The sequence below is a fragment of the Eptatretus burgeri genome, chromosome 17 (genome assembly GCF_056783735.1).
Source record: "Eptatretus burgeri isolate ZD-2024b chromosome 17, Ebu_testis_v1, whole genome shotgun sequence".
Classification (NCBI taxonomy): domain Eukaryota; kingdom Metazoa; phylum Chordata; class Myxini; order Myxiniformes; family Myxinidae; genus Eptatretus; species Eptatretus burgeri.
The window spans coordinates 36700548-36714780 of record NC_140977.1 but is presented as its reverse complement, the minus strand read 5'-3'; the positions used below and the strand labels follow the sequence as shown (position 1 = coordinate 36714780).

Below are 14233 nucleotides of genomic sequence, written 5' to 3'. Positions count from 1 at the left end.
CGTCTGGATCTGATTTTGACAAATTTCCCTGACAATATCTGCTGCTCTTCCAACGCTCAAATCGGTTCTTCTGAGCACGTCCTTGTCAAAGTGGACATCTCTCTGGCTGTTATCAGAGAACCACCTCTGCCAACGAGTCTGGCATTTCACTCAAGCTGACTGGCAGGGTCTCCAAGCAGCCATCAAACTTACAGACTGGTCTCCTATCGCTACTTTCTCCAACATCAACTCATCCTGGGAATTCTTTCAAAGAAACTTGCTCTCCCTCATGCACAGATTTATCCCCTCTCGTCTTCAGTTGTCCTACCCTTCCTCCCGCCCTTGGTTCATGGAAGCTTGTGGCGAGGTAGTTGTCCTGAAACAACTTGCCTTTGCCTCATGGAAATCAAACCCAACTGAGGGCAATCTCAGTTCCTTCCATAAAGCTGATAACAAGTGTGTATCTTCCTTCAGGAGAGCAAGAAAAAACATCTTTCAAAGCTCAAGTCTGAACTTTCAAACCTCTCTCCCTGCTCCAAATCCTGGTGGTGTCGAATCAAATCTGTTTCTTGTGTATGTTCCCCCTCCATCCCTCCCTTACCTCAAATGGCCGCACTGCTGATACCGCTCGTGAAAAGGCTGAATGCCTAAACTCGGTGTTTGCAGCTAAATCTTGTGTCCAAAACCCATCACTTTCTCTACCCACCTTACCCAGTCGCACCCAACTGTCCATGGACTCTGTGTCCTTTTCTCCTAACAAGGTGGAGAGCTTGCTGTCAAACCTCGACTCAGAATCTGCAACCGGTCCAGACGGCATCAGCCCACGTGTCATAAAAACCTGCTCTTCTGCTCTTGCTCACCCTCTCTCTGTTCTATTCACCCTCTCATTTGCTCAAGGTCATCTGCCATCTGCTTGGAAATCAGCAAACATTACTGCCCTGCATAAAAAAGTGCAAAAACGGATGCCTGCAACTACAGACCAATCAGCCTTCTCCCAATCATCAGCAAGGTGATGGAATCCATCATCGCTTCAGACATTAAATCCTTCCTCTTCTCCAATGGCTTGATTTCCGATCATCAATTTGGTTTCAGACCAGGTCACTCGACCCTGGATATGCTGCTTTTGCTATCCCATCAATGGATGGAGGTTCTCAATGCCAGACATGAAATCTGAGCCGTATCCCTGGACAAGAGGTGCTGTTGTCACTTAATGAGAGAAAAAAATGAAATGGATTCCCTGATATTATATTGTCACTCACATCATCATTTATTTAATATTATGATTTGTTTTGAAGCATATCTTACCCTGCCATAAATCAACGTCATCAGAGAGTGTGTTCGCACTCTATGGAGCCACTATTGCAGAGATGGTGTGGAAGAACATGTCGGTCCCACATCCGATGTAGAAAACTACAGTTGGAGTATCTTCTCGAAAAAGTCACTTCGGCTCCATATGACAGCCGACCTGGTCTGTTCAGCTGATTGTTTGGGCGGGGATCACTTGTCAGTACTCCAGAGCAGAGAAAATGCGAAAGCATCCTTTGCTGTCATAGTTTTAATATCTTCAAAGGATTCCACAAAAAGTACGCAAAACGGCATTCCTTTTAAGGGAAGAGGAAGGGATCAGAGGGATGGATGAGACTCTGACTGTCAATCAGCCTGATAGGGTGGAATCAGCCTGACTTCAGCAATTTAACATCCCTACATTTGGGTTGCCTAATGTTGCAATCCAAATTTGTGAGCATCATGACTGGTGGATTGGGAGAAGAAGATTTTAGAAGGAATTTGTGGCACCACCATTTTGACATGTGATTGGCATGGCCTCCGTTATTTAACATCAGGACCCTGTCCTAATGTTGCGACACAAATTTGGGAGCATTCTGACTTGTGGGTATGGAGAAGTAGATTTTTGAAGAAATTTACTAAGTCGGTCATTTTGACCTACTTAGAGTTATGTGACTGAAATGAGTTTTGCAATTCCTGTAACAAATCACGAGTGGAACGTGGCTGCCAAATTTCAGCCAGAAAGGCACAGTGGCTTGGCCAGAGAAGTCAAAAAAAGGAGACGGACTGACGGTGTGTGATGACAATGCCTGATCTGGAATGTTAATTCCAGGTCAGCTAAAAATGCTAAATGATGTTGGCATAGAAGTATGTATATATGTGTGTATATGTGTATATAAATATATATACATATATATTGTTACGAATTTGGAAGCCTTGTGCACACACACAGACAGACAGCAGTCACTAAGCTTAGTTATTTCGATAAGTATGTGTTTTCGTTAGGGCCCCATTCCCTATGTCTCACGGGAATTACATGTGTGCGCTGCGAAATTTATTTATAGTTAGTTTTTTTACATCTTCAAATCAACCCTTCACAACTTCTCACCATCGACGCCATTGCCCACGTGCGCTCGACCACGGACGTGAGTGGAGGTTTATTCACCTCAGAGCTCAGACTGCGCCCAGGAAAGGAGGGGGTTCCCCTCTGTCCAATCAGGAAGCTCATCTCCTCAGGGCCGACTCCGCCTTAGCCAGATGGAGTGTTCGGCCCGACCAATGAGGGGAGGCCACTGATCGCCCGACAACCCCTTGTCCAATCAGGAAGCTCATCACTTCAAGGCCGACTCCGCCTCAGCCAGATGGAGTGTTCGGCCTGACCAATGAGGGGAGGCCACTGATCGCCCGACAACCCCTTGTCCAATCAGGAAGCTCATCACCTCAGGGCCGACTCCGCCTCACCCAGATGGAGTGTTCGGCCCGACCAATGAGGGGAGGCCACTGATCGCCCGACAACCCCTCGTCCAATCAGGAGGCGAGTGGCCGGAGGAGAGGGGAGAGTTGAGTGATCGTCAGGAGTACAGTACAGGAGTCATCATGGTTCAAACGGTCTTGGTCTTGGTGGTCGCGAGGTCGGTCGAGTAAGAAAGGTTCGTGTCTGGGCTCATCACCATATATATATTCACTAATTTTGGCTCAAATTGAATGCAAAATCGGACGCACCTCCTGACTGTTATGGTGAGCATTTCCGCGGATTATATCTCTCACAGTAAAACCGCATAATATGCAAATCTGATGTTTAAACGACATCATCATTGGTTTGATATTGATCAGTATGCTGGCCTGATGAGGGCAAATGAGCCCGAAATCGGGATACGCAGCTCCGTTTGATGTTGAGCTGATGTTGACCATGCAATCATGGTCTGTTTGACAGAGTCGCTGGGCCGAGGCCTCAGGATTGGAGGTGCGCTTTGGTGTAGGACTTTAATGTTAAATGAACCATCACAAAATCGGTGCCAATGTCCATCGGTCTGTTTCCATTTCAGTTCTTCTCCCTTATTCTGGGCCCATTATTTTGAAACTGACCATAAGAGCTGCTCAGATCTATTACTAGCTCACCTGGACTTCAATCAGGTGAGCTTATTTAATTGAGCAGTGTCCGTAGGTGAGTGAGTCAGTCAGTCAGTTTGTAAACACTTGAGTCATTATCGCTTGAACTAAACACACGATTTTGATTAAACTTAGCTGCAAGTTTCATATCTGATGCTTAACAAAGGTGTATTGGCCGTCTGTGCTCATTCAGGGGGTTTACAGGGGGGGTGGGGGGGGGTTGACCCTCCCAAAATAGGTATTTGCTCTCTTCTCCAAAACTACACACACGATTTTGATGAATCTTAACTGCAACCTTCATCACCCGTAATGTACCAAAGTGTATTGATCACATCAAAATCTGCACTCATTAAGGGGTCTACAGGGGGGGAGGGGTTGGGTTGGACCCCGAAAATAGGTATTTGCTCTCTACTCTGAAACTACACACACAATTTCGATCAAACTTGACCACAACATTCATCACCCATAATGTACCAAAGTGTATCGACCACATCAAAATCTGCACTCATTAAGGGGTTTACAGGGGTGGAGGGATTGGGTTGGACTCTGAAAATAGGTATTTGCTCTCTACTCTCAAACTACACACACAATTTCGATGAAACTTGACCACAACATTCATCACCCATGAAAGACCAAAGTGTATCGATTACATCAAAATCTGCGCTCATTAAGGGAGTCTATAGGGGGGTTTCTGACCCCCCAAAATGGGTATTTGCTCTCTTCTCCGAATTGCACACAGAATTTCAATGAAACTTGACCATAACCTTCATCACACTTAATGTACAAAAGTTTGTTCATGGCAATTAAAATTTCAGGGTCTAAGGGGTCCGTGAAGGGGGAGGGGGAGTGGTTGAGTGACTGTTGCTCCTGATCTGAGTGAGGACAGGCAGTCCCATTTTTTAAATTAGCATTTAGATGGCTTTCCCATCAAATTCATATTGAGAATGTAATGAGCGTTGTGGAGCACTCTGTTGATATCCGATGGGCCACAAGTGGAGGATTCATGCAAAAGCATTTCACGAATGATAGCGAGTGAAATGCGACACAAATACTCCACGGGTTACCCACCTGATACCAAGAGTGGTACACAATGCCATTGAGGGTTTATGTTTATATAATGAACCCTGAAATTTTGGATTGAAAACAGCTCGGATCTTAAGCGCAAAACCTTGCTCAATCACTGACGTCACAGTCGAGATCACATACTCCAAGATGGCCACCGTGAGTTTATCATGCCGCAATAGGAAGTGACCAACATGTTCATTCTGGTTTTTTGTATATCTATATGATGTCAGGATGTTACTCAAAAAGTACGTGAACAATGTAGGGATGGTCAAAAGAAATGATCATGTTAAACCATCCCTACATCTTTCTCTGAATAATGGTTGTCCCTATAGAAAAGAGAGAGTGTGTGTGTGTGTGTGTGTGTGTGTGTGTGTGTGTGTGTGTGTGTGTGTGTGTGTGTGTGTGTGTGTGTGTGTGTGTGTGTGTGTGTGTGTGTGTGTGTGTGTGTGTGTGTGTGTGTGTGTGTGTGTTCGATATAACTTTGTTCTTTCTCGGGATGATAGTTTATGGGTTGGGATTCAAACCCAGGCTGGACAGCTTAGAGGTGAGTGTGCATACCACTCAGCTATCCTGCAAGCCCAACTAGGCTTTGAGAACAGCTCATGTTTCCTGCCGGGTTGGCCAGTTGTGACAGTTCAGAAAAATTATGAATTGCTCATGAGCTGCCAAGCCAGGAGGAACCATTGACCATTCAAGCTAATATAAACACACCAAAGGTGGATACAGCAATGTCCCCACCCCATCTTGGCTGTTTTTCAAGACTGAAGAGTTATTGGTGATTTGGGCAGAATAGAATGTGCAGGATGAACTGGAGTCAAGTTCAAGGAATTGAAAAGGTGTTCAGTCACATTTCTGCATGGCAGTTATTCAAATTATCTGTTGTTCCACCAAATTAAAAGTTGTGCATGAGGAAGTGGTGGACCACCAAAAAAAAAAACAAGGTTGTGCAAGAAAAATAAGTCTGTACTGTGAACAATAACTCAAAATTGTACTTTGAAACTCGTCGACAATGGCTCGTCTTACCTACATATGGCTAAGTAATTCCGCAGCCCGTGCAAAGGCGCGAACGGCTAGTTCAGCTCACAGCTATGAGCACCTTTGAATCGTGACTCCATTCGGAATGGGATACTTCACAGTGCTAATAATGGGGGTGCGACTCCGACTCGAAGCAAATAACTATATAAGAGTGAATGTTACTCAAGTTGAGAAACCATAGTTCAAGATGTCATTACAGCAAATAAATCTTTGTCATCTCCACCACCAGGGTCCATTCAAAGTTCCTCCCTCCCTCCTTCATAGTTTTGTGAAACAGTATTTATCACTATTCCTATTATCCTTGAAATTAGCACGGTGTTCTTATATTCTTGTTCACTACAGTTACCTGGTGGATTGCCTTTTCTGCCACTTCGGTATGCTCACGGTAATATTTTAACGTATTTCATACTTCTTTTGTCAAAAAAAAAACAACTATTAAAATTAAAGACAAACTTGTGATGCTCTCTGAACACCTAAGCAAGCTTGAGTATTCCACAAAGTCTGTTAATGCCATGACATTGAAGTCGAGTGCAAGTGAGTTCAGATTTCAGATTCTTACCTGCTGAAGGACAGAGAATGTCGCTCAGTATTGTGATGATCTCTTGCATGTCTGAAAGGTCAATGAATTGAGTGACATGTTTTTTGTCTGGCTCACTGGCTATAGCCTATGGGGAAAGCGAGATGAAGAGACGACATTATTGATCTCAATGATGTCGGTTCAGCAAAATCACAAGGCAAATGCAAACAGACAAAAGTCGAAAGGCTCATTGAGAAACAATGGTCGAATGATAGAACACTGATTTATTTGAAGAAGGATAAGGTACCTGAAGGGTATTATAATTTACTTCGCCCACTCCGATGGAGAACACCTCCACACCAAAGGCTTTCATTTGGTCTGCTTCGGTTTCAAATTCGTTATTGGCACCGCCATCACTGATGAAGATCAAAATCTGGTGAGAAACATGAATTGCAGTTAAGGTTTGGGGCAAACTCGTTATTGCCATCTCATATAAAGCCAGTGTGATGAGAATAGGCTTGATCTGAAAGTAAAAAAAATACTTCATCGTTCACATGTACATGGCTGTGCACTAATATGCATGGTCTAGGTCTCTCGGTGTAAGATCTGCATGTAAGAGGGTTGGGCACGGGTGGCCCATGGGATTAATGTTGGTAGAAAAGGTCATGAGGAGGGATGGGTTTGGGGGTGACATGAGATGGCAGTGCACTGCTTGTTTGAAGCTCTGGAGGGAAGAGTGGAATTTAATAACTTCAGGAAGGTGGATCCACAAGTGTGAGAAAACGAGGAACAAAAGAGTGGAAGTGTGTCCGGTGTCAACAATACATAGATCAATGTAGTGTACGGGATTTGGACCGGACAAGGACTCCGAGCATCGTTAGTTAAGTGCTCAGATGGAGATTTCTTAATTTCTAAAATATTTTTTTTTTAATTTCATATCTGGATTCGGATCCAAATCTTCACCAAAATCGAAACAATTCTTCATTGTCACACACCCAACCTGTCCACCAAGCTACGTCCAAATCCGTCCATAACTTCTTGAGACATCGTGCTTCATATCGTGTTCGGCCCTATCTCTCAGTTGTTGAAAAATCACTTAAATAATTCTAATATCTGGATATGGATCCACTTCTTCACCAAAATCTAATCAACTTGCCCTCGTCACATACTCAATGTGCCCACCAATTTTTTTTTTCCGAAGCTGTCCACAACTTTTTGACGTATCCTGCTCACAGACAAATAGACAGACAAGAGTGAAAACATAACCTCTGTCCACCTTCAGTGGCTGAGGTACCTCGCGGTCTGCATCTGCAGCACAAGGAAATAAAATAGAAGAATAAAAACGTAGACGATTAAGGTGCTGATCAAAATATTTCAGGCTTTACTCTTTGGCGGAGCAAAAAGAGGGAGGGTAACGTATGATGAAGGATAGAGGCCAAAAATGGTTTACCCTTTTGCTTCGATGAAGGGTTATGCCCGAAGCATCAGCACCTCGGGATCGATCCTTCATAGTGGATAACTCTAATTTTTTTATTTGTATGTTTAGTCGTATTCATGGAAAGGCTGAATAGTTACACCCATGATGTTTGACAGGATGTGATATGCCCACACTACCATCATGAATCCATAGCACCACGTAAAGAAACTGCAGCCTTACCTTTACAGCATTAGGTCGTACGTGGCTTTTGAAGACGGATTCCAGGGTGTAAAGCAGAGCATTTCCAGTTTGGGTGAAACCCGTCAAATATGACACTGAGCTGATCGCTTTCTGCACGTCAGCACGATTATTATACCGGTCTAGATTGAAGTGCAAGATATTTTTGCCGTCCAGGAACGATCCGCTGAACTGCACCAGGGCAGTACGCACTGTGCCCGAATCAATGTCCAGGTCATTCACAATCGTTTGTACAATAAACAGAATCTTGTCGAAGTTGGCTTGTGTAATGCTACTTGAACCATCAATTAGGAACACCACGTCAGCTTTCTCCTGATATTCACACACTGTGAAAGGGGGTGAAAGGGCAGGGAAGAATTACACACAATTAGCAAGGAGATGATTCACGAACTTGTCGAATCACGCGGTACCTTGTTAATTTGGCAGTTTGATAAGAAACCAACTCAGCAATCCACTGTATACATTATGTCATTATATATCAGATGATTTTTTGGTTTTGTGGATACATGATCGAGGCTTGTGGAAGAGCTAGAGCAAAATGGAAAGGGGGAAACATCACCAGCAGAGTATCAGTGCGAGTGAGATCAAGGGGAGGGGGATAAGGACACATGGAGGTGAACAAGCTGCACGCTAGCTGAATGAAACAACAATAGGAGGAAGGGGAAAGTGACCTCTAAAAAGGGAGTGCTTTGGAATTGGATCATTTGTGAGTAGAGGAGATCATGAGTATGGATGAAGGATAACCGCAGATGGTGGTGAACAGCTGTCTCAAAGCTCTGGAGGGAAGAATGGGACTGAACAGACAAGGGAAGTTGGTTCCACGGGTGAGAGAAATGAGGAACAAATGAGTGGAAGTGGGCAGTGAGCCTGGATTTTGGGAGTTTAATAAGATGAGTGTTACTGGCCAACTGTGTATGCCCTGTAGAAACCTAGGAGGGACAGAGCCAAGACAGGGCAGAGGGTGCAAGACCAAAAATGAGGCAGTGGAATACAGAGAGGCCACCGACCTGTCTGCAATGCGAAAGTAACAGGTCTTGTTTAAGCTTTGTCGTGGGAGATCCCATTGATTTTTAGGGCCTTAAGAAGGGCAACGTGTGAGGCAGAGGCACCAGTCCAAAGGGATGAGCAGTACATCATGCTGCAAATGAAAGCCTTGTAGCTTGTCAAAAGTTCAGACTGCCCAAGGAAAACTTCACACGATGAAAAATGCACATTCAGCGGCTGCCTTTGGATGCCATCTTGGAAATATGGTTTTCCCAAAAAAGATCATAGCTGATGGTGAGGCCTAAAAGTTTGAGTGACTTAACCTCTTCAAGTGGTTTGTTTAGGAAGTGGATGGGAGAGTTTGTCAGATGGTTTTTTCCGAGAAACTGTGTGAGTTCCCATGGTGCTCTGGTCCTGCAGCTCTCTCAGCACAGTTTTCATCTGTTTGTGGTGCGGTGGTAATGGACTGCGGTGACAAAGCCAGGTGATTGCGAGATGGACATGGCCTCTCAAGGCCAAACACTGGCAAGTCTCATTACCAAAATCAGGCATGGGCAAGGCCCACTCTCCTCCACTAGGTTCTTTTGTGTCCTGTCTTCTCCCTATATCTGCCATGTTTTCCTTGTGGGAGAGAAGCCTTCAGATTAAATAAATAAGGCTGTTGTTGGCATCGAGGGCGTGAGGGTTAATTATTTATTATTTTGTTTCACTTCTTTTCACCGGTTGTGTTCTTTTTTTTCTTCTCCCCTGCCCTTGTTTATTTTTATTTATTTATAAATAAATCCTTTGTTAATGAGAACCTGTTTTCTGGTCACCAAGTGAATGGGGGCTCTGTCGCAGTGAGTTAATTTGGCATGTAAACCCCACGCAGATAATTTTAATGCAGCATGACAAGGCGCCATGAGTAAAACCAAACTGCTCTTCGGCATCGCTCGGCTAAATTCTGGAGGGAAGCTTTGTAGCGGAGTGTGGTTTTTAAACCATGGACATTAAGCAGATTACGGGCAGACATGGTGACCTCTCGTCCCTTCATGCCGGGTGATCAGTTGGTGGTTAGAATCCCACGGCTGTAAAAATATATCCATGAATGTGGGAATTTATTGGGAGACGTATTAGCCTTGGACATACCAAAAAGTAGAGGAAATGCTGGTGTACTGGTTCGACGTGTCACTCAATGAGTGGGTGGGTCTGCAATGATTCATTTGATTCTCAGCACTCCAGTTTTGGATTTGTGATGCCATGTAGACCAGAAAAAAAACAAATTTTTCTTGTTGCTGCGTTCACAGTTCACAAAATTTCACAAATAAAGAGAGAGAAAAAATGATCATATCGAGAGCACATCTTACGTTTATCAGCAATTGGCAGTCCAGAAATGTCCGATGTTACAGGAGCATTTTGTTCCTAATGGGAAAAATGAAAAAGTTAAACATTCTACTCCCACCCGTTCAGAATAAATGGTATTTTAAAGCTTTTAACAAAATCAATAGCAAACTTTAATTTACACTTTTCCTGCAAAACCAACATCATAGTTCACCATTATAAGCTATTAGTCAAAATGAAAGTTAGGTGAACACTTACAAAATAACAACCATCCAAATAAGATAACGCCATGACCTGATCTTATCGTTATCAAGTTCAGTCAAGTCGTTGCTCACTTCTAGTGACATTCATGATCAGATTTCACCAAACATCCCTGTCCTGCACTGCCTCGCGAAACTTTGGCAGAGACAGCCTTGACCCCATCCATACAGCACATACAAAATCTGCCTCTTCCTCTTATTCCCTCAACCATACCCAGTGTGGTTGCTGTCTCCAGACTTTAGTCTTCTCCACCAATTATGTGTGCAAAGTATAACTGTTTCGGTTTTAGCATCGGTGCATCCAATGCACATGATGCGTTAAATTTCTCAAGCACTAATTTGTTTGCTCTTGTTGAAGTCGATGGTATTTTTAACATTCGACTCTAACAACACAGTTCGAAACTGTCAATCTTCTTCCTTTCTTTCTTTTTCACTGTCCATGACTCACATCCACACATTAAAATTGGAAACACCAGGTCATTCCACAGCCTCCTCTGTGTTTGTATTGTCATGCCTTTGTCTTTCCAGATCTTTGTCAATCCTGACATAGCTGTACTCCCTCGCGCTAACCGTCTCTTTTGTTTTCTACTCTATACAATGTTGAGGCTCATATAAGAGCTAGCACACAGAACGTACAACAAGGGGAGCAGGAAACAAGAGGAGTGGGAGAGGAAAGGAGAAAATAGTGGGGTACAGAGACATGAGGAGGAGATCTGTGGAATGGAGAGGGATGGGGCGGGGAACACGGTATACAAGATGGACACAACAAGGACTTTCAGGTCCTTACACGACAGGAACTTTCAGGAAGGGAAGCAGGGAATTTGAAGGAGGTGGGGTTGCGGTGGATTAAGGAGGGTTGAAAAGATCGTATTTTTGGAAGTGGAAAGATAAGAGGTGGTGGTGAACAGCTGTTTTGAAGACCTGGAGGGAAGAGTGGGATTGAAGAGAGTGTGGGCGTTTATTTGAAAGGTGGGGAAAAAAAACAGGAATGTAAGAGTGAATGTGAGCAGTGATTCCTGATTTTGGTAGTTTTACCAGAAGGGGGTTGCTGGCGGACCTCGAATGCCCTGGGGAAATATAGGGGGGGGGGACAGACATCTGTCTATCGCAGACAGAGCAGGGTGGGGGGCGAGATCGGAGAGCAGATGGTAGAAGACAGAAAGACCACTGACCTGCTTGCACTGACAGAGTGAGGGGCCCAAAGACTCAGCATTACCGCGGGAGATGCCAATGATCATAAATGCCTTTGTTTCCACAGCGTGAAGCCGAGAAAGGTGGGAGGCAGGAGCACCAGTCCAGAGGGGAGAGCAGCATTCCATCAGGGTGTGGACGAAAGCTTTGTAAGTGATCAGAAGCTCAGGTGAGCTGAGGAAGGGCTTTGCATGACGGAGGATCCCCAGTCGGCGACTGGCTTTGGAGGCGAGGTTGGAAATGTGGCTTTCCTACGAAAGATCATGGCAGATGGTGAGACCCAGAATCTTGAATGAAAGGACTTCTTCCAGAGGATTGTTGAGAAAGTGGATGGGGTTTTTTTTTTCCAAACGGTCCTTTTGGAGAGACAGAGAGACAGAGTGAAATTGTGAGATTTGTCCGGATTGAAAGACATGTTCCACGTGTTGGACCAGTTTGTGATTTTACCCAGATCTGCAGAGACCGAAGAAGCCTCTGCTTGCTGGTCTGAGGGATGACCGATGGTACTGTAGAGGGTGGAGTCATCAACAAAGAGATAAAGAGGATTTTCCAGAGAGTCGGAGAGATCATTTATGAAAACCAGAAAAAGAACAGGGCCCAGAACGCTACCTTGAGGAACTCCAGCCTGCACAGGAAGGGGGGGGGGGGATGAAAGAACTCCATTTAGGGCCACACGGTGACTGCGACAGGAGAGGAAGTCTGCGAGCCATGAGTGGAGATGGCCTTGGATACCATAGGAAGAGAGTTTGATGAGCAGGGCAGGGTGCCAGACCGGGTTAAAAGCACGTGATATGTCTCGGGATATGGCTCTGATTTCATGTCTGGCATTGGGGACCTCCATCCATTGATGGGAGAGCAGAAGCAGCATATCCAGGGTAGAGTGACCTGGTCTGAAACCAAATTGACGATCAGAAATCAAGCCATTGGAGAAAAGGAAGGATTTAATGTCTGAAGCGATGATGGATTCCATAACCTTGGTTTTTCATAACCATAACCCAAGGCAGATGACCTTGAGCAAATGAGAGGACGAGTGGAACAGAGAGAGGGTGAGCAAGAGCAGAGGAGCAGGTTTAAAGACACGTGAGCTGATGCCGTCTGGACCGGTTGCAGAATCTGAGTCGAGGTTTGACAACAAGCTCTCCACCTTGTTAGGAGAAAAGGACACAGAGTCCATGGACAGTTGGGCGCGACTGGGTAAGGTGGGAAGAGAAAGTGATGGGTTTTGGACACAAGATTTTGATGCAAAAATCGAGTTTAGGCATTCAGCCTTTTCACGTGCGGTATCAGCAGTGCAGCCATTTGAGGTAAGGGAGGGGATGGAGGGGGAATATACACCAGAAACAGATTTGATTCGATGCCACCAGCATTTGGAGGAGGGAGAGAGGTTTGAGAGTTCAAACTTGAGCTTAGAAAGATGTTGTTTTCTGGCTCTCCTGAGGCTAGACACAAATTGTTCCGAGCTTTATGGAAGGAACTGAGATTACTCTCAGTTGGATTTGCTTTCCATGAGGCAAAGGCAATTGTTTCAGGACAACTGCCTCACCACAAGCTTCATTGAACCAAGGGTGGGAGGAAGGGTAGGACAACTGAAGATGAGAGGGGATAAATCTGTGCATGAGGGAGAGCAAGTTTCTTTGAAAGAATTCCCAGGATGAGTTGATGTTGGAGAAAGTAGCGATAGGAGACCAGTCTGTAAGTTTGATGGCTGCTTGGAGACCCTGCCAGTCAGATTGAGTGTAATGCCAGACTCAACGGTGCCGAGGTTGTTCTCTAATAACAGCCACAGAGATGTTTACTTTTTCAAGCACCTGGTTAAAAGAACAGATTGGAGTGAAGGAAGAACAGCAAATATTTTCAGAGAAATTAATGAAATTCAGATCCAAAAGAGATGGAGTTGAGAACCGGGTCATGAAGTTGACTGATTGAGTCATGGTGAAGTCTTTTGCTGAAGTGCCATGACAGGTGAGAGAGGTACCCACACCGAGCCAACTGGCATGATGACAATTGAAGTCGCCACATATGAGGAAGAGATTGCTCGGATGAGAGGATAGAAGTTGGTCCATGTTTTCGGTCAGTGAGGTGTAAATGTAGTCAAAACTGTTTGGTGGATGGTACACTACACATATAAACATGAGGTGGGAGTGGAAGGGAAGCCGTAACCAGAGGTATTCCTGGGGGTGTGGGGGAGTGAGCACAGTGCATGGAGAGTGAGGAACAGAGTCTTTGATGAAGAGAGCAACTCCTCCACCAGGACGAGGCTCAGATCTGTCATACCGGCGGAGGGAGTAACTGGGGAGAGATACTTGGGAGTCAGAGACGTCTTGAGGGAGGAAAGTTTCTGTTAGGCAGATTATGTCTGGTTTGCCAGTGGCAACCTGTATGGAAAGATGTCAGGTTTGAGTGAAGGCCCCGGATATTTGACAGCCACCCTGTTATTGAAGAGGGAGGGAGTAGGCTTTGGGTGCAGGGGAGGGGAGGGGGAGGGAAGAAGAGTTGTTGAAAGAGTGTGAGAGATTGCAGAAGAGCTCGGGAAGAGGGCTAGATGAGGAGGAAAAAAGGCTCTGTGGTGCTGGGTTCAGGTACATTGGGCAGTAGTAAGAGAGGGGGCAGAAGGCCGTTGAGGATTTGAGGAGGTGGAATGATGAGATGGAGGTGAGAGGGCAAGGGAAATGAGGCAGCTTTTGTGGATGTGAGGGGGAGCTTTGAGAAGGGTGAGAAAGGGGGTTGAATGGAGGGAGAAGGGTGAGGTGGGAGTTTTTGAGAAAGGTGAGGGGGGAGTTTTTGAGATAGGTGAGAGGGAAGCTTGGAGTGGGG

General features: G+C 45.1%; 1 protein-coding gene across 1 annotated transcript in view; it reads right to left on the bottom strand.

Annotated features, from left to right (window-relative positions):
- Positions 1-14233, bottom strand: part of LOC147009763 (matrilin-1-like) — a 56197-nt gene that overhangs the window by 29018 nt on the left and 12946 nt on the right. The window contains exons 2-5 of the mRNA XM_085861208.1: positions 9995-10049; positions 7647-7990; positions 6297-6422; positions 6032-6137 (exon numbers count right to left, since the gene is read on the bottom strand). Of these exons, the coding sequence (XP_085717334.1) occupies positions 6032-6137; positions 6297-6422; positions 7647-7990; positions 9995-10049 (631 nt within the window). The remainder of the gene's footprint in view (positions 1-6031; positions 6138-6296; positions 6423-7646; positions 7991-9994; positions 10050-14233) is intronic.